Source organism: Camponotus floridanus, unplaced genomic scaffold (assembly GCF_003227725.1).
Source record: "Camponotus floridanus strain SB8 unplaced genomic scaffold, Cflo_v7.5 scaffold36, whole genome shotgun sequence".
Lineage (NCBI taxonomy): Eukaryota > Metazoa > Arthropoda > Insecta > Hymenoptera > Formicidae > Camponotus > Camponotus floridanus.
In genome coordinates, this window is record NW_020229503.1 from 471554 (window position 1) to 492259 (window position 20706).

At 28.9% G+C, this 20706-nt stretch overlaps 3 protein-coding genes across 10 annotated transcripts in view; all 3 read left to right on the forward strand.

Annotated features, from left to right (window-relative positions):
* The window catches only part of LOC112638754 (aminopeptidase N-like), a 14634-nt gene extending 13826 nt beyond the window's left edge, over positions 1-808 (forward strand). The window contains exon 12 of the mRNA XM_025410965.1: positions 628-808. Coding sequence (XP_025266750.1) covers positions 628-771 — 144 coding nt within the window. The 3' untranslated portion in view covers positions 772-808. The remainder of the gene's footprint in view (positions 1-627) is intronic.
* Positions 809-5387: 4579 nt separating this feature from the next.
* On the forward strand, positions 5388-9087 carry LOC105255204 (nudC domain-containing protein 3). 7 transcript variants are annotated; one of them, XR_003123137.1, is made up of 7 exons: positions 5388-5568; positions 5736-5840; positions 6019-6596; positions 6689-6877; positions 6946-7000; positions 7799-7978; positions 8412-9087. XR_003123137.1 is itself a non-coding variant. In XM_020028759.2 (5 exons), exons 1-5 carry the CDS (start codon positions 5469-5471, stop codon positions 7030-7032), a joined length of 1059 nt encoding a protein of 352 aa, XP_019884318.1. In that variant the 5' UTR covers positions 5388-5468; the 3' UTR covers positions 7033-7097. The 7 variants fall into 7 exon arrangements, 2 of the variants coding, with proteins under 2 accessions (XP_019884318.1, XP_019884321.1); XR_003123138.1 differs by having other exon boundaries at positions 5388-5562; XR_003123140.1 differs by having other exon boundaries at positions 5390-5562; positions 6014-6596.
* The window catches only part of LOC105255203, a 34996-nt gene continuing 22965 nt past the window's right edge, over positions 8676-20706 (forward strand). The window contains exon 1 of one of the 2 annotated variants that reach the window (XM_011264337.3): positions 8676-9235. In XM_011264337.3, the coding sequence (XP_011262639.1) occupies positions 9110-9235 (126 nt within the window). In that variant the 5' untranslated portion in view covers positions 8676-9109. The remainder of the gene's footprint in view (positions 9236-20706) is intronic. The other variant, XM_011264336.3, reaches the window with a different exon arrangement.

Sequence of the window (20706 nt, forward strand, 5' to 3'; positions counted from 1 at the left end):
AGTAAACTGCAACCTTGTGTGGACAGAGTTAAAGGTGTCCAGAATAGTGCTGAACATAGAGGAGGGAGCCGCCAACACAATATCGTCGACGTATCTAAAATAAAAAGGAAGGTCCACTGTCAGAGTCGCGATGGCCCTCGATTCCAAGTCCTGGAGCGTGATTTCGGCGATGATCGGTGAAAGAGGTGAACCCATGGGCGTGCCAAAAGTTTGCTGATAACACACCCCATTAAACATGAAAAATGTGGAGTTCAAAACAAAACGAACTGCGTTTGCGAACGAAACGTTTGATGTTAATAAAGAAGATTGATTGTCTGATTTGAGATCATGTGTATGGATCAATTCCTTCAAACAATACGCCGTATAACTGCGTTGGCTCTTATGGCTTATTATTATTGCTCAGTTTAATTTGTTAATTTTGAGAGCCTTAATCTGTGTTCATTTTTAATTAAATATATATAATATATTATATATATATATATATTAAATATATTAATATTATATATATATATATATATATATATATATATATATACACATAATAGATAATATTTAATATAACGTTTATAATAATTATTGGCTATTTACACTACGAGTAATACTTAATACCGATATAATCTGTTTTAGACAAGCAACTTAACAGAATTAGCAGAAAATTTCACATGTATGCAGCTATATACATCAAATATTGTAAGCAAAATACAAATGCGTTTTTTCGAAATCAAAAGTCAACAGAATTACTTTCAAAATTTTGTCAAATATCAACAATAACAGTTTAATAGAAGTAACAATTGTGACGCAAATGCATCTATATATCTTTTTGACAAATAGCTTTTTATAATGTTTATAGTTTTTATTTATTATTTATGCTTATGTACGTTAACAATATATAATTAAATACACGTGCATTTACATGGATTCATTTTGATCTGCAATTCATTGATGTTTTTATTTCCTTATTAACATGAAGTAAAGGAAAATGTAAATTATATTCATAATATATAAATAATTATAATTAAATTATGTTATATTATAATTAAATATATAATTAAATATCGCCCCAATATTTTTCTTGTCTACATCTCTTCAGGGGGGTAAAGAGGGTTTATAGAATTCTCAAAAACGAGAATCTATATCTTGGTAAATGCACCAAGTGAAACATATGCATATGTCTCGTGCTCGTTTAAATTATCGCGAACAATTGAAATTTACGCATTATCATCCACGGTGGCTCTTATTCGCTACTTTCTTGTCGTGTTGTTTTATATTAGATTTCTTTTTGTTAAATCTCGTAGACTTTTGCCATGGTGAAAAGAATGGACATATTCTCAAGGTTTAAAAGTATTGTACTATTCTCTTAGCAATGAATATTCTCCTTGGTGGGGAGTATATCGTCTGGGAAAAGAAAAATTTAAACCTAAACTTTTAAAATTTCTCTCTTGCCCTGGGAGTTCATAATTTATCAAAGCCTATTTAAATCTAATAAAAAAGGATCATACAACATCGATTATGTTTTCGTAAGATTTTTTCCGATAAAGATTATATTAATTATTTTTTTTTTTACTATCGCGAAGGAATCCTATAGTACTAATCCAATTAACAAGCACACGTCATTTTGACGTTTCAAATTAGTCATTCACTATTCTTGACGTCACGAATTGACGTTTTTGTGACGTAAAAGTGACGATCTAATGTCACAGATTCTTGATGTCATAATATGTACCGCATTTTGACGTCATAAAATGTACCATATTTTGACGTCTTTTTCTTAGCATAATAATATATTTAATAGTATTATTGAATAAAGCACTGTCTAAAAGTAAATCAGTGTATTATCACTGAAAGCAATAAATAGTCATTAACCTTTAGAGGGCCGGAAAACCACTATTGTGGCGCACCAGAATAACTTGTTCAATTCAGGCTTGAGATGCACTTATTTTTTTTACTTGTGTTGATACAACATTTTTCACTCAAAAAAAAAAAGATCTTGCAACTATAGCAAAAATTTTCTAGGTGCGAAAAATTAACTGAGGCAGATAAACGATTAGCAAATATTGTAATATCGTATATATGTTGCACGTAATCAATCTAAATGACAGAGACAAAATTTATATCTGAACTGTTTGTGAAATTTAGAAAGAAAGTCTTTCTGTGACGTCTATCCATGTTATGATCAGAAGAGGGTGTTTCGAAATCATACGTGATGAAAGGGGTAGTTTTTGTAATTTTATAGGGGTTGTTTTCAGGTTTATTGTATTTTTGACATCAGATTTGGATTCTACGTCGAAAAATACATCGGAAACGCATATTTATACTTCCAAATTGATGTGAAAGAAATTTTATATGCGGGTCGATCCCTTCCGGACCGGAAAGCCACTATAGTGGCGCTACGCATTATCGACACTTAGTGAATGGTCAATCCATGATATAAGATACCTTTTTTACCATTTTACTAAGGTGGATATGCCTCTCAAATCCCGGCCCTCTAAAGGTTAATTATAGCAGTTATAAGTACAGCACTATAAATCAGTGACATTTTATTGAAAGAATCAGTTAATAATTTTGACTATTTCAATCAGTAATATCTCAGTAATATTTCTTTCGTTATTGCTAGTAATATTAAACTACAATTCATCTCTCTATCTATTTAATATTAATATTATTAATAATTAAGAAATATCATGAATACATTCTTATGCAAATTACATGAAAAATTATCCAAAGTATACGTATAATGATTATATAATAGTAATTCATTAAATTTACATATTTAATTCTATAGTATATATTTTTGAAATATTCATAAAAAAGTAACTGTTTGTATTTTCATATCAAAGAGTCATCAATAAATTCGAAATTTATAAATTCTATATCGCGCGGAACTGAATATTCATGAAATAAATTATGATTACGAAAATACCGTTTTTCCACGTTCTTTTCGTGTTCGATTAAACGAGATTGCCGTGTTAATAAAGAATCTTATTGTCGTAATTTTATTATATTGATTTATTATAAGAAATATTTTTTATTCTTTAACGTCAAATGAAATCATTTCCTTCAGAAATTGAAAATTTGATAAGACACAAGATATATGATATTTACAAATGGTTTCTGAATCAAAATAAAATAATATGGATAATTAGATTTTACTTGCGATAAAATAGCATTATTTATTAATTTAAAATAAGAGATAAAATGTCCAGCATTAATTATATCATAAAGTTTATATCATAAAGTAATGTTTAAAGTATTAAATATTTCAAGACAATAATCTAAATTAACTATAACGTTATTTGGCCTTTACAGCCTTTGCGATATGTTACTGTTATCATAGGCGCTTAGCATGTTGTCATTCACCCGGCGACACTTGAGCAAGAAGGTAATGAGATGTAAAACATTCTATAGATTGTCGAATTCTTTTTCGAAATACGATCACGATATCGAGAAATAATTTGCTATAATTATCATGATTAATAATTAATTAACTTTAAGAATAATATGATTTTAACACTATTGTGAAGATAGATTTCGAACGCGTATGTTAAATAATTTAATGATTCGTTTAATCAAGTCAAAGAATAAAATATATATATATGTGTGTGTGTATACACCGTGGCCCATTTTAATCGACGCACCTGAATATCTCCGTTGGTAAGCCGAATACAAAAAAATTGTTCAGACAAAAGTTGTATGGTTTCAAGGGCGACATAAGATGGTGTCATTAGTTTGATCTTGAAGAGCCACCTGAAGGTCACGTGAAGGTCAACTCCAACTTTTTAAATGGGACACCCTATATGCTTTCACATATTCTTGTAGCTCATCTGAAGAGCTTTCCAAAACACTATAATTAAGTTAGTTTTCATTAAATACTTTCCAAGTTATGAGGCTTGAAATCATTTTTTAATTTTACATAAACCGTAAAATATCTTGTAAAATATTCATTTTTCGATTATTTTACCTTAATACTTTTATGTACAAAATAATGAGAAGAATCAATTGGTGTAAAGAAAACACATAATTGTTTCGAACAAAAGTATGTAATTGTTAATTGCAAGTTATTTAAATGATTAGCTTCAAATTAATCAATTTGACGCGTGTACATCAAGTGGCTCCATATTATATGTATCGTATGGTGGACTTCCATAAAGACTATTATAATGATATAATATTAAAACAAAGGAATTATATATATATATATATATATATATATATAATTATTTGTAATAATTGTATTATGTAACATATAGCCCAATTTTTGCATATATCGGTCTGTGATGAACAGAAAAAAAAATAGAAAATATTGCGTGTAGACACAATATTGATTATTAAATATTTTGACAATTAATGGAACGGTTATAACAATGTCTATATGTATGTCTATAATGACTGTTCGTTTCTAACTTCTTATATTCGATAACGTAATGTAAGGAGAAAGAATCCAATATGTATTTAATTTATTGTACTTGTATATAAATATACTCCTTGTTATATCTGCCACAAATGACTAATTATTATCATGAACAATTAGAGATATATAAGTGACTGCTCTGAATTTGTTGGTGCTTTTTACCTAGTATCTAATGTCTATATGTATATATCTATATGTATCTAATTATATTAGCGATGGGTTTCATATTATCTTTCATTATCTATTATTAATATTAAAATAAATACTTTGGAAAATAAGCAAGTGTAATTTAGTTTTCGGAATTTCTTATACTTTTTTCGGAGATTGCATTACGTTCAAATTATCCCGTTATAAGAATGATTAAAAAAAATTAATGATTTTAAGATTAAATCTCAAGTTATAAATAAAATAAAGTTTCTTGCTTTTATATATCTTTATAATAAAAGTTATATAATTTATTATTATTATTTCTTTTTAAATTATTACATCTTTACAAAAACTTGCACAATTTTAATAAATCAAAGAAAAAAATAAATTATTTGTTATTAGCAATAATTAAATTTTATTATATTGATTTATTAAAAGAAATATTTTTTATTCTCTAACGTCAAATAAAATCATTTTTTTCTTGAAATTGAAAATTTGATAAGACACAAGATATACGATATTTACAAATGGTTTCTGAATCAAAATAAAATAATATGGATAATATTAGATTTTACTTGCGATAAAATAGCATTATTTATTAATTTAAAATAAGAGATAAAATGTTCAGCATTAATTATATCATAAAGTTTATATCATAAAGTAATGTATAAAGTATTAAATATTTCAAGACAATAGTTTAAATTAACTATAACTATATAAATATGACAATGAATATAGAAAAATATTTATTTCATCTTTGAATATTACAGTATCTTTCGCGATTGAATAATTTATTTATTATCAATTTATATACATAAGTATCTTGTTATACAGCACTGGCGCTACCGGCATTTCGTGCACATGAACAAAATCAGAAATTGTGCACATTATATATTACCCTCTGAGAACATTCATGGACATTGGCTTAGTTCATGTCCACGTTTTCAATGTCCATAGAGGGAGTATCGCTTTCACAGATCACCTAAAAGGACCCTGCTATAGATTATGTATAGGTTATTTTTCATAAAAACTTAAAGCATGTTTTACATAAATACAAAAGTTTGTTGAAAATAGTTGAATTTAAAAAAAATTTTTTTCCACATATTTGACAAGTCGCTTCTTATACATTAATGGAATATATCTAGCATTTGAAGATTGATTTAAAAAATTTTTCTTTCAGTCCAATTATGGGAACGGACCGAGATGAAATATTTTTACACATACTTCGCGAAGAAAAGAATATTAATAATTTTTTGGATGCCTTTTTTGGATTTTTATACAGATGGTAAGGATGCTATTAAAAGCATTAATATCTTTTATCCTATATTTTTAAACGTTCCAAATTGTCCTCAAATCTCTTTCATAAAATTTTATGAAAATATTATAATTATAATTATAAATATATTATAATTATAATTATATTATAATTTCTTTTTGTACAATAATATTTTATAATAGTACAGATTTTTACGTCGAATCAAATTCGGAGCAAAAATTGGGCTTCCCATCTGGAGTAGCAGAGAAACTTGTGTTAAGTAGCATGTACAAATGGAAAAATATTGCATCAACTTTACAAAAGACAATATCATCTGTAGAGGATAGCACACTCAATAATAGCAGTAGCGTATCACATTCAAATCAATTGACTTTGACAGACAATAAAAATTGCAGTCTTACTCCACCAGTTGTGCAAGAAATTGAGATTGACTCATGCACTGAATCTACGGATGTTAATCTACCTCTTGCAGAATCACTCAAGATAGATCATGTATCAGATAGTTATAATGGAGCTATAAGAGACAATTATGTATGGACACAGACACTCAATGATTTGGATGTACTGGTAAAAATACCAGAACATATTAAAACATCCAAAGATACGATCAAAGTCAATATAAGTTCAGACGAAATCAAAATCGATGTCAAGCCTTTAAATTCTTTAGCAAATTGTGAATGGGATAACATTTTTGATGGCAAGCTTAGTTTTAAGATTCGAAAAGATGAATCTATATGGAGTATTGAACCTGGAAAACACATAAATGTACATCCATTATGCATAAAATTTAGCTTTCTGAAACATTGATTTCGTATTTAATTTGTGTTTTATTCATATATTTATCTGTGCTAATTCAGATTCATCTTGAGAAAGCTACTGAAAGATGGTGGGAAGCCTTAATAATCGATGAACCGAAAATCGACTTAAGCAAAATTGATTGTTCGAAACATTTCGATGATATGATGCCAGAGGAACAGATGAAAGTACAGAAATTAATGTGGAATCAACAACAAAAACTTTTAGGCAAATCCACATCTGAACAAATTGTAACTATCCATGTCTTATTTAATTATAAAAAAATGATTATTTTAACAATTTATAATTGCACTTATAGAAGATGGAGGCTATTTTGAAGCAGGCATGGAATGCAAAAGGATCACCTTTTCAGGGTACACCTTACGATCCTACAATTTTAAAATAAAATTTTAAAATTAATGTATCTGAGAACGTAATTAGTTTTTTACTTAATTACGATTTTCATCAACGTTAGATATATTAAAAAAATCAAATTGTAATTTATTAAAAATTGTAATTTATTATAAATATTTTATAAAATAATAATTATAAATAATTTTATAAATTTATACATATGTTGTAATAATTGTAATAATTTTAATGTAATAATTTTATTCTTTTATAGAAATTTTTATACTTTGATATTTTTTATTTAAAAATGAAAGAAAAAGGTATATTATAAAAATTTTATAAAAAACATGCAAAATATTTTTAAAATTTTTTTATAAAATTTATTTTTTATAAAATTATTTCAATTATTTATATCTTGTACATTTTAAAAAGACATTTTATACATTAAAATATAATATTGAAATAATTAAAAATAAATCCTCCAAGGATTTTCAAAAATTAAATTACAATTTCTATCAAATTATTTATAAACTAAGTTATATACTATAATATATAATAAAGTTTTGTCTATAATGATTATAATTTGAGAGAAGTCTGATTAAACTTGAATTTATTTTCTAAGAATTCAATTGTGCCAAGATTTTTCCATGATACGATTTCAAATATTTTTAAAACGGAGACTATAAAACAATTTTCACCTCAAATGTATCTTTCATATTTATATTTGATAAATAGAAAATATATACTCATTTTCTGCGCATTATAATAATTCATGGTAATATATACTTCTCTACGTCGGATATCGCGATATTCTTTTTTAGGAAATACAAAGCGTCTACGAAAGCAAAAAGCGACGCTTCCGCGAGCAAAAGAACTCTGCGGCGACACCCTGTGAAATCATGAGCGATCCAAGAGTTCACAGAATGCGAGGAATCCTACGCTTTTCCCCGACGTTTACGCTGACTTTATCTCACGCTGGTGGTGGGATCGCTAGGGACGAGGTAGGAGCGAGTAGACGGCAGGTACACAGCCTCGAAGAAACTGTTCTCATTTCGTAGAACGACTTTCCTAAGCTTTTACTTTGTCCAAACGGGTTTTCATAGATATACAGGCGACAACAAATGTCGCGCACATATAATGTATTCACATGAAATTCGCATACCCTAGTCTTGTCCTGTATCATACATTACTAGAAAAAAAAAGAAATCCAACAAAGTTTCTATAAATCGAGTCAATATTGTACAACTCGGGTTTTTGATGCAGAAAAAAAGTAAATAAAATTTATGGAAAGAGAAATAATTTATGATCTTCAATTCTGACTCAAGGAATTTTTATTTTATTTTATTTTTATTTTTATTTGTATTATACTTTTATTTTATTTTATATCAATATACGAATAAAGGATCGTTTAATCAGGAATAAATCTCGTTTCAGCTGTTGAATAATAACACTTGCAACGACTGTGACGGTCGGAAGTCTGAGGAATTCCTGCGAAAGGATAGCGGATCTTTTTTCCGAATGAAGAGATCTTCCCCGAGCTTCTTGATGCCAGGTGCGGCAGGTCGCGCGCGTTGAGCACCGCTGCGGGTAAAACACAGGTAATATACCTGCCCGAGGCTACGAGTCCGTCCCCACCTGGGGTCCGGTTCTCTCTCCTCGCTCTCTCGGCTGGCTCTCGGCTCTGGCTTTCCTTCGAGGCCAGTCGAGCCGTTAGTGTCGTTGCCGTTGCCAGAAGAACGGTGCTGTGATGTGCATCGTGGTGGAGCACGCATCCTGAAGGACGTACTCGTCGACCATCCACCGAGATTCCGGGGTTCGCTGGAACCTCCGAACTCCGCAGTCCCTTCCTCCTCCTCGAATCGCGGTGATCACCCTTCGGTCCTCGCGTTCTCCAAAGCCCGCTCTCGCGGTCCAGCTCTCCTCCTCTCCGTTTCTCACCTATAAAAACACACCGCGCGGTAACACGCTTCGCGTGGCAACTCTTCCTTCCCCGGAAGGTGCGCGGATGCCCAAGTAAACGGTAGTAAGTAAGCACGTAAGTTGCGCGGTGAGTTGTGAGGTGAAGCTAACGGAAGACGATCGAGGAGGAAGAGGGCTCCAAGAGGAGAGACATCAGAGATAAAGCAGCCGAGATGCCGTGCTCCGCGGTGACGCTGTCCCTCGCCACCATAACCGGTATCATCGCCACTGCCCTTCTGGCGATCGCCTTTTCCACGGACAACTGGCTCTACACCGAGGTCAAGCGCGCCCAGATCCAGGTTTGTAGCGATGTCTCGTATCTGAAACAAGTACAGCGTGCTAAGAATGCGACGAGACAATCATTCATGCGGTATACAAATGATGCGGAGCAGATTCCTCTGTTATTATTTATGGAGGAAGATACTTTTTTAAAAAATGATAAAGATGCTTCATATGTTTATTTACATACTAGATGTTCTCGTATATATATTAATTAAGCCCAAGACTGGTTCTTTATATTTTTCTCATATTTTCGTTAGAAAAAGATCGAATAAGATCGAATAAAAATATCGATTAATTTTTGGATTGTTTCTAAAAATGATCCTAAAAAAGAGAAGCATTTTGGAAACATCTAAATAAAAGATATTTATTGCTTATCATAACAAATATTTTTAAAAAAATATAGTCATTAGTTTATTTACATACCAGATGTTCTCGTATATATATTAGTTAAGCCCAAGACTGGTCCCTTCTATTTTTCTCGTATTTTTCGTTAAAAAAAAATCGAATAAAATCGAATAAAAATATCGATTAATTTTTGGGTCGTTTCTAAAAATGATCCTAAAAAAGAGAAGTATTTTAAAAACATCTAAATGAAAAAGATATTTATTGCTTGTCATAACAAATATTTTTAAAAAAATATAGTTATTAGTTTATTTACATACCAGATGTTCTCGTATAAATATTAGTTAAGCCCAAGACTGGTTCCTTGTATTTTTCTCGTATTTTCGTTAGAAAAAGATCGAATAAGATCGAATAAAAATATCGATTAATTTTTGGATCGTTTCTAAAGAGGATCCTAAAAAAGAGAAGCATTTCAAAAACATCCAAATGAAAAAGATATTTATTGCTTGTCATAACAAATATTTTTAAAAAAATATAGTCATTAGTTTATTTACATACCAGATGTTCTCGTATAAATATTAGTTAAGCCCAAGACTGGTTCCTTGTATTTTTCTCGTATTTTCGTTAGAAAAAGATCGAATAAGATCGAATAAAAATATCGATTAATTTTTGGATCGTTTCTAAAGAGGATCCTAAAAAAGAGAAGCATTTTAAAAACATCTAAATGAAAAAGATATTTATTGCTTGTCATAACAAATATTTTTTACAAAATATAGTCATTAGTTTATTTACATACCAGATGTTCTCGTATATATATTAGTTAAGTCCAAGACTGGTCCCTTGTATTTTTTTCGTATATTTTCATTAGAAAAAGATCGAATAAAAATATCGATTAATTTTTGGATCGTTTCTAAAAATGATCCTAAAAAAGAGAAGCATTTTAAAAACATCTAAATGAAAAAGATATTTATTGTTTGTCATAACAAATATTTTTTAAAAAATATAGTCATTTTATAATAAAATTTGTCGAACTTTAAAAATACAAAAGAAAATATGGATGACACTAGTTTAATACATACGGCATGAAATTATACATATATATATGTTTTAGTCCCTATTTTTATTTTAAAAAGGCAAATTATTTTGTTCTTATTTTTTACTAAAGCACTTTTACGCTCATTTCTTCGTTCTATTATATAACTTTTCTGTTATCTTCATTCGAAACAAGCATATAGTCAAGGAAACACATTTGAAAAATTGTTAGAAAATATAGAGTATATTTTTGCGTTACCTGGAATTCTTAAAATTTCACAAAAATCCACGAAAAAATGATGTTTAATAAAAAATTCACGAAAAAATGATGTTTAATATAAAATTCTTGCACCTTGAAAAATTCTTCAATGGAATACGTGACTTTTTGGAATGTTCCGTGGGCATATCTTCTAGGATCTTTTCTGGGAAGAAATTACAATGGAAATTGTAATCTCTTGTATGCTCGTGTACAGCAGGGTTTCATATTGCATGTAAATGCACGTAGTTTGAGATGCGTCGAAAAAAATCTAAATGTATTGTGAAAGCGATGACGAAATTTCACGATGACGTTCCACATGCCTCGTCGTTGAACGTCATCGGCGTCGTTGTTGAAGCTAATTCGATTCAGCCGCGAACGTGCCCCCTATTCTGTACTCTCAGTTTATTCAAATTTCGATTAAACTCCTGGCCGCACCGCGACTGAAGGCTTCGATCATTTATGAAAATGGACACCTTCCTGTCCGAAGTTAGATCACATCCGGATCTCATTATTCCCGAAGACCGAAGCTGTCATCAACTAGCGTGCTCATGAATCTAATTTTTTTTCTACTTCCTGTGCAAAACATCGATCGTTAAAGATACGAGCACAAAATGCTGCAACTCGACATACGATGTGGCTATAGATTTTGAAATTTATACGCAAAGTTGGTTTTTTCTTGTCTTCCATTTTTATTAATAACATATTTTTACTCGTGTATAATAACGGTATAATTAAATTACATGATAATATTCTTAATCATTATAATTTCATCTGTGATCACAACGGATGTTTACAGTTATATAACGAGTTGTTGTTCTTATTATAGTAACTGCATATTATTATTATTACTATTATTATCAATCTTTTGAATAATGACAAATAATTCATTTAAACTGCAAAGCTATTTAAAATAAAGACGCGCGTCAAAATAAACGATTACTTAAGAGTATCTAATATAAGAATTAAATTCATATTTAAATGCGGATAATTTAAAAGTGGAATCTCATATTTTTTATTTATTTTTACGATAGAATACTACATTCCTAGAAATCAAGAATTTTAAGGAAAAGCGTATATTCAATAAATAAAATATATATCATCAGAAAAAATAATTTGCATATAGTTTTTAGAGATGCTAATAATTTACAGAAGAATTATGAGAAATTAAGAAAAAATTAATAAGATTTTAAATTCATAAAATTTCCATAAAATTAATAAAAAATTAATTCATAAGATTTTTAATTCATAAGATTTTTCGAGGTTCAAATGCACAATCAAAAATAAATATATATCAAAATATATATCATCAGAAAAATAATTTGCATTTAGTTTTCAGAGACGCTAATAATTTATAGAAGAATTATGAGAAATTAAGAAAAAATTAATAAGATTTTAAATTCATAAAATTTCTATAAAATTAATAAAAAATTAATCCATAAGATTTTTCTAGTTCAATTGCATAATCAAAAATAAATATATATCAAAATATATATCATTAGAAAAAATAATTTGCATTTAATTTTCAAAAATGTTAGTAATTTATAGAAGAATTAAGAGAAATTAAGAAAAAATTAACAAGACTTTAAATTCATTCAAAATTTTCATAAAATTAATAAAAAATTAATCCATAAGATTTTCCTAGTTAAAATGCACAATCAAAAATAAATATATATCAAAATATATATATATCATCAGAAAAAATAATTTGCATTTAGTTTTTAGAGGTGCTAGTAATTTATAGAAGAGTCATAAAAAATTAAGAAAAAATTAATAAGATTTTATATTCATAAAATTTCCATAAAATTAATAAAAAAATAATCTATAAGATTTTCCTAGTTAAAACGCATAATCAAATATTACGATTAATTAATCGCACGCGAATTAAAAATCAATTTATTATTAATTAGTTAGGCTAGCGAAAAGAAGTTTAATTGATGAAGAGATTGTGTAATCTATCTATTCTTAGTTTTAAGAAAAATGCATTCTTCCTTGAAAAGGGGAAGATAGGAAGTGGAATTCCTCCTTGTGACTTCCGCCGTCTTACCGTGGGTGAACGTGCGTGTCAAAGGTCAAGTTTACCCTTTAAGGTCATTGAAAGTCGAACGAATGTTGTTGTTATCGCAAACTTTTCGGAATCTATTCGAGAGAATGTCCTTGTGATATTTATGTGTGAAGAAGGAAGAAGATATACAATACTAAATCAATAAATATGAAACGTTCTATTCAAATTTTTATCCGAGTCTTTTTAATAAAAAGAGTTTTTTATTAATTTCATTGTAAGTCTCTGAATATTTAAGTTTATATTAAGAAGAGAATTACTTTGGAAAGAGACAATTTTTCTCTTTTTGAAATAAATATCAAGTTAACTGAGCACTTTAATAATTAATGCGATAAATGGACAGTTGAGTTTTAGTGATTGACAGATGAAAAGAATGGTAGTGGTAAAGTTTATTGTTGCACCATGTAATGTATGCAACCAACTTCGTATTTGTTTGAAGGCTGACTGTTTCTTTTGTATGCTAAGTAGGTTTTTTTTCTCGCAATAAATTCTTTTGAAATGAGAGCTTGGGAGACTTCAATGCTCGTACGTTTCGGATATTTAAAACTGCTAATTCATAGATTTTTTGAAATTCTATTTTTCTATAACAATTAGAGAGTAAATTTTCATTTATTTTTATTTTTCACAATGAAAAGAAATCACAATCAAACTAATGACTCTATTGACGAGTTATGTCATGACTTCGCAATTTAAAAACACAGGTACAGCTCACCGCATATAAAATATTCCGACATTGATGTAACTTCCTCTCTCTCTCTCTCTCTCTCTCTCTCTGCCTCCTCTTTTCACGCGAGGCAAATAATATATTTACAAACAATATGAAATGTATAGATATTATCACAGCATGCAAACATAATACTTGTTATCTAAGCATGTAGATGTAATTATTCTCAACACGATCCGTTAGCAGAAACTCTATCAATAATTTGACCATTAGCGATCAATTCGCGATGCAAGTGGGATATTTTATTTACTGCGAAGAAACGTGCATCATTTGTACATCTCGTTCGTGTTTGACATTACTACGAAGTCATTATTCCAAGCAGCTGAATCTGCCGCTGATTAAATCGGATTATCTCGTCGTTAGCGGAATCTCATTTCATTCGGGGAGGGTACATCTATCCCGTTCCTCTTTTCTCTTTCTCTTGATTATCGAGATCCTCTTCTCTCCTGTCTTCATTTCAAGTTTCTGTCTCGATCTCTCGCCATCTCCCGAACGATTCTCGTTCAGAAACGATCGACATTCCAAGCCGCGCCCATTCCCAGCACGTTGCTTCAACGAGTCTCTTGCGTTTAATGCTCGGTGCACTGATGCATACACTTTTGCGTGATTCAAATCCGCATAAATGGACGGCAAGAGATTTATCTTCATTCTTAGAAAGAGAGTATAATTTTATTTTACTTTATTTCCAGCAATTATATTTTCAGAAAAATAATTTAAATATTTCGGCACATTTAGCATCTTAATCAAAATCCTAGACTCGAGCTCCGGAGAAAAAGCTGCTGCTTTCAATAATAATTCTCTCTGCCAAAATCTCTTGTCTTCTCCAGCTGAGTTTTTATTTGATATTTATGTATTGATTTTTTTGCACCTTCGCGTGACTCGACTATTTCGTTTAGAGACTTCAGAGCCGGCGCGCGGAGGAGACCCACTAATCTACTTCGACGGATCAGGCACGCTGCATCCGAAAGGATCTCGTGCCGCGATTCCGCGGAGAAGCGTCAAGTGCATAACGTGTGTACTACGCTCTGTTATTTTCGCGCCCCTTATCCTTGACGAACGTGCACGCATTACGATTCCTCAACAATCAGCCGGCCACCTCGCCTCCTCGCTTGGAGAGGCGTCCAGGAGAGAATTGCACGTACAGTTATGTCGTATCACGCATCGCGACGAGTAGGTGTGAGCGAATGCGTGTGATCGAATGCCAGAGATGAGTAAGAAATATTTGAATAAACAAAGCGTTCGAACTAGAAAATAAAGATAAGGAAAAACCTCCGCTTCTTTTATTGAATTTTATATGATTAATGTGAATTAATAATTTATTCGTATAAATTAAAATCCTATTTAAAATATTTAATATTAATAATATATATATATATATATATATATATATATATATATTAAAAATATAATATAAAATATAATAATATAATATAAAATATAATATAAAATATAATAATATAAAATATAATATAATATATTAAAAATATAATAATATATTAAAAATATTTAATATTAATAATATTGGCAAATATAAAGTAAAAAAATAGTGTTGTAATAAGTTAATTAATAAGTGTTAATAATAAATATAATAAATAGTGTTATAATATAATAAATTAATTATAAATAAATAAAATATAATAAATATATATAAATTTATTATTTTATTATAAATTATTTATATATAAATTTATTATTTAAATGAGTATTTAATAAACAATACTTTCGAAATAAATATATATTTATTTTTCTCTCTCTAATTATTTTTCGTCCTACATAATATTTGAAATGATTAGATACAGAGAATTTATATTGATAAGAATTTCTCCAAAATAATTTTTTTTCTAAAATTATTTTAATTATTGCGCTTTAAAGATGTATTTGTAAGATTTTCTAACGTGAACAAACATTTTTAAATAATTAAACAAAATAATCTTAAACATCCTTAAATAATAATTAATCCCTAATAATTTTATTTAAACGATAAATGTTATTTAAATGATTAGTCTCAATTATATGTATTTGAAATGTGCCCATAACCGCGAGTAGGACGCAAGGCGATAATTGCGATGCTCGACCTCGACGAACATGCAAACATCGCCGATTAACGGGAAGACGGCGTGTAAATTCCTGATATTAACGAATCCCATCAAGAAAGATCGAAGACAACCGACGATAAGTTAAGGAGATTTAAATGCAGCAATTCTCCGAAGGACAATCTCGATAATAAATGGAAATATAAGGACTTGTATGCGTTTTAACGGTTTCGATGTCCTCGTTTGTGTTAAATGTAACGACAGATAAATTTCAGATATTGCCTTTTCACAAAAGACATACTAAGTTGTACTAAGAAAAAAAACTCTATTTTCCTTTTTAATACTCGAAAGTAGGAAGAGGAAGAACAAGCCGTCGTGTGAAAGGGAGATAACTAATTAATATGATCGGCATGTGTGTTTGTTGCGTGTGTGTATGCAGCAATTTTAATAGGAATATTTTTCTTGAAAAGGTTATGGATAAAGAAAACTGGTTTTTGAGAGGAGATTGATCTTCTAACACACATTATTACATCCACTTCAGAAGAAAGGGAATTTAAAAGATCAGAAGTATTTTTTATTTTATCTCGCGCATTTAAAAAACATTACGCAGTAAAAAATTGTGCGTTCGTACGTTAAAATTACCCGTGTTACCACATTTTGATTAGTACTTCAATGTAAAATTAATATACAACCCATATGTTATTATTTTGCTAACGTTTTCATGCGTTACATTTATGTCAACTTCATAACTTAATACTTTGTGTATGTCTCTTAGAAATGGAATATTATTTTGAGTATTTTTAACATCATCATTTTAAACAATCAACATGTCTCAAAGTCAGTTTAACATTCTAAGAAAAGTTAAAGTGAATCTTCAAATAATCTTGAACTTTGACAAAAATAATCAAATTTACTAGAACAAAAATAATCTACTAATACAAAAATAATCAAATTTACTAAAATCAAATGTTTCTATTACAAATAATTTAAGTTAAAATAATTACTCCTCAACATTTCTTACGAGTTATTGTAACTATTTTTTCATGTAATTTTTAATTAATTTGTATGTTATTTTCACATTTTTATTTATTTTTTTTAATTTGTATGTTATTTTTACATTACACTTAAAGTCACAATAACAAAAATAAATGTAAAGTATCGTGTCAATTATTTAACATTTTTAATTCGTCAAAAAGTAACATACGACAAATGAGTTATTTTAACTTAAAATTTAGAGTGTACTTTCTGGGACATGTGATAAAATGTATACTTGTACTTGTAAATGTATAATTAACATTTTATTTTTTACTGTGTACGTTCCTTTCACAGCTTCTTGCAGCTTGCAAATCCAATATTATTAACTGCGCAATAATTTCCCCTGCCGTTTTAATAACAAATTACTTATAATGAGCGCTTAATTCCTGCGATGAATGTAAAGTCCTGGCGGCAAGATGGTTCGATTGCGTTGATTACATCGTTCGCGTATCCTTGCCTATTCGTCGGCATAAAGGAGCCTGTTTAGCAGTTATCGTGTGCACAGTAGCGCGTTACACGTGACATGGTATTATATTCATCAAGTATAGTCAACTGTACTTTCATTCGAGAACCGGTGACGTGGCGAGCTGGGCGCGCGAAGAAAGGAATGCGCGCAGTTAAATTCATTTTAATATTCTCGACGCAGGAGCAAGTCTAAATAGCTACGATAAATAGAATTTTAATCGAATTAGAATTTTATATCGAAGAAAGAAATAAATCGAATTTTAAGATATCGAAGAAAGAAATAAATAGAATTTTAGGATATTTTAGGACATTGAAAAATTTTAGGATATTGAAGAATTTTAAAATATTTTAGGATATTGAAGAATTTCAGAATATTTTAAGATATTGAAGAATTTTAGGATATTTTAGGATATTAAAGAATCTTAGGATATTCTAGGATATTGAAGAATTTTAGAATATTGAATAATTTTAGGATATCTTAGGATATTGAAATATATTTATTCGCTTTCTTCCTAGATAAAGAAAGCGAGCAAGTATATTTCAATAATTCAAATGTGGGATTTTATTTAAAAGCAGGATAAATAGGATACAGTACAATGAGTACAGTACTGCTTTTCAATAAAATCTCACATGAATGTTTAAATACAAAGTGTGTTATACAAACGCAAGCGTTATTAAGTTAGAAAGTCATGGAAATTATCATTCACACGAAAAAAAGTGCTGTAATTTATTCAGTAAATACGAATTGCTTGTTTCTTGATCGTTCACATAAATTGAGATGCGCGTAAATTTATTAGATTAATGATCAAACCGGAAAATTCTTCGAGGCTGCGGTTCGTAATCCGTGCGATGCTTTTTAAAGATTTTGAAACGTTTCGACAAACTCGATATATTCCACGAATATTCTTCTCCGTCCAATGTATCGATAAAAATCGATGAATCTTAGCATGTTTTCTCATCGTCCGAAAATGCAACATCCATACATATATTTGATGTCTTAACGCAATATTGCAATATGCAATGTAATTTATGGTAATAAATTTGTTACTTTATATATATATATATATATATATATATATATATATATACACTGAGGAAAAAATTATCTTGAAATAAAAAAATTTTAGTTAACTCAAGAAAGTTATTTATTCGATAGGTACTAATCACGTATTTACTTGTAGTCAAAACGTCTGTTTGCTTAAGTTAAGTATTTACTTACATATGTTTAAAAAAATATATATGCTTAAAAAAATATAATTTTTAATTAAATATTTTTATTTTAATTTTACAAAGTATTTATTAAAATGCATTTTTTATTCCCAAAAATTTAAAATTTTTTAATTTTAAAAAATAATATATTTAATTTAATAAATTTAATAAATTATAATATATATTTTACACAAATAGTATTTAAATATAAAAAATATATAAATAAAAATAATGTACTTAATATAACATGCATATTTAATTAAAATTAAATACTTTTGCTTAAATGAAATAAACAATTCCTTGCATTTAAAGCAAACGTTTCAAGAAAACAAATTTATTTGATTTAAAAAAATTTTTCCCTCAGTGTATATATTATACATACATGTTCTTTTTATATCTGAGGAATGATTTATTTTTATCATGATATGGGTAAAGAACGTGTAATATGTAAGAGTTTATATAAGATAAATGTAGGAATTTCGAATCAAAATGACAGCTGTTATATCGATCGCATTTAGCAAAGATAACAATTATACAACCGCTAAATGCTTTTTAATCGAAACTGATTAATATATAACATATTTTTTAATAAAGATGGAAAGAATATTAATAAAAAAAAAGAGAAAGAGAGATCTCTAATATACTACTGAAATATCTCGGTTTATCTCCAAAAACTTTCAATACAATATTAAATTATATTTTTTATCTCTACATTTTGTCAAGTTTTACATATGCATCATCTCTTACATTGCGTCATTCGTATGCGATTAGTAAGGAATAAATTTATAAAATAACCTTAAAGCTAATTAGACCATATCATACATTACATTACTGCATAAATACGAATAAATATATTTATGTCTTAGAACACATTAAAAATAAAAAATTATAAATTGCAGACCTAAGTATTAAATGCTAATTTATATTGATTGATAAAAAGAGAAAGAAATAAGTAATATAAAAAAGGGAAGAAGAAAAATCTAATCACACTATCTTAGTTTTTGTTTCTTCAAAAAAATCTTCAATATTAAATTATATTAAAATATTATATTAAATTATATTAAAAAATCTACAATATTAAATTATATTTAATAATATCTTATCGATTTTCTTAATTCATTCTTAATCTCAATTATATTTGTTAGCTCGAAAATCTATCAAGCTTTACACTTGCATCATTTCTTACATTGCATCACTCGTATGTTAGTAAAGAATAAATTTATAGAATAACTTTAAAATTAATTAGACCGTATCATACATTACATTAGTGCACGAGATGCAAATATGAAACAATATTTATATATTTAGAAATAAAAATTTCTAAATTACAAACTTAGGCATTCGATTGACACAAACGTTGCAGAAAGACGTCGACAAATATGCAAAACTGTGCTGGATTGTATTTGCCAATTGAACAATCCAGTCGCATCGTTTCAACGTGACAAATTAATGCGGAAAGTCCTTAAGTATATATCTCGAAATGGGTTAAATTACGTCAATTGTCATTCAAATGAAAACGGTGCCCCTATAAACCCGCATTACTCACGATCGGTCCCCTTAAATGATTACTGCACGATGATGGATTATTCCGATGACGAAACGATGCAATCGTGAATCGCGCACAGTGTCGGAAAAACGATCGCGGATCGTGAGCGGCCAACGTGTTGGAAGAGATCGATGAAAAATTCAAATGAAAGTTGCGTGCATAACACAAGACAAGGCAAGGCACTTGATCTCCTTAAGCCATTCTAATATAAATAAATTCGTAATCGAAATGATAATAAATATATTATAATTTATAATTCAACGTTGATCAATTTTATCCGGAATTGATAAAATAATATTTATTCTCAAATTACGTCTCTCGATAAAAATTCTTTTAATATGGAAAACGACAAGATACAGGTGAAAGCTATCAATTCTGTCTTCGCAAGCACTCGTAAATATTTTGCATAATTTTCTAGCTGCTACGATTATCACTCTGCGATTGCAAAATGTAGTAGAAATATGTAATATTGCATAATCAATGCGATGAATTCGAAATTGATGATGCATTCATTGAGATTAGTTGCAATAAAATTGTAAAAAGAAGCATACGAGAAATGTTGTAAAATCGATGTTTTCAATAAAATTTCAATGCACGAGGTGCGTTGATAAATAATTTCCAAAGCAGAGAGATGTACGATTTCCCATTCTGTTATCGATAATACAATTATCTTCATTGAGCTTCACGCCGGGTTTTCCTTTCTATGTCAAAGAAATCAGCCGGGCTTGACGATGTTCCCGCGCTTGAGGCGAGCAATGGCGAAATAACAACGTGAAAGCAGAAT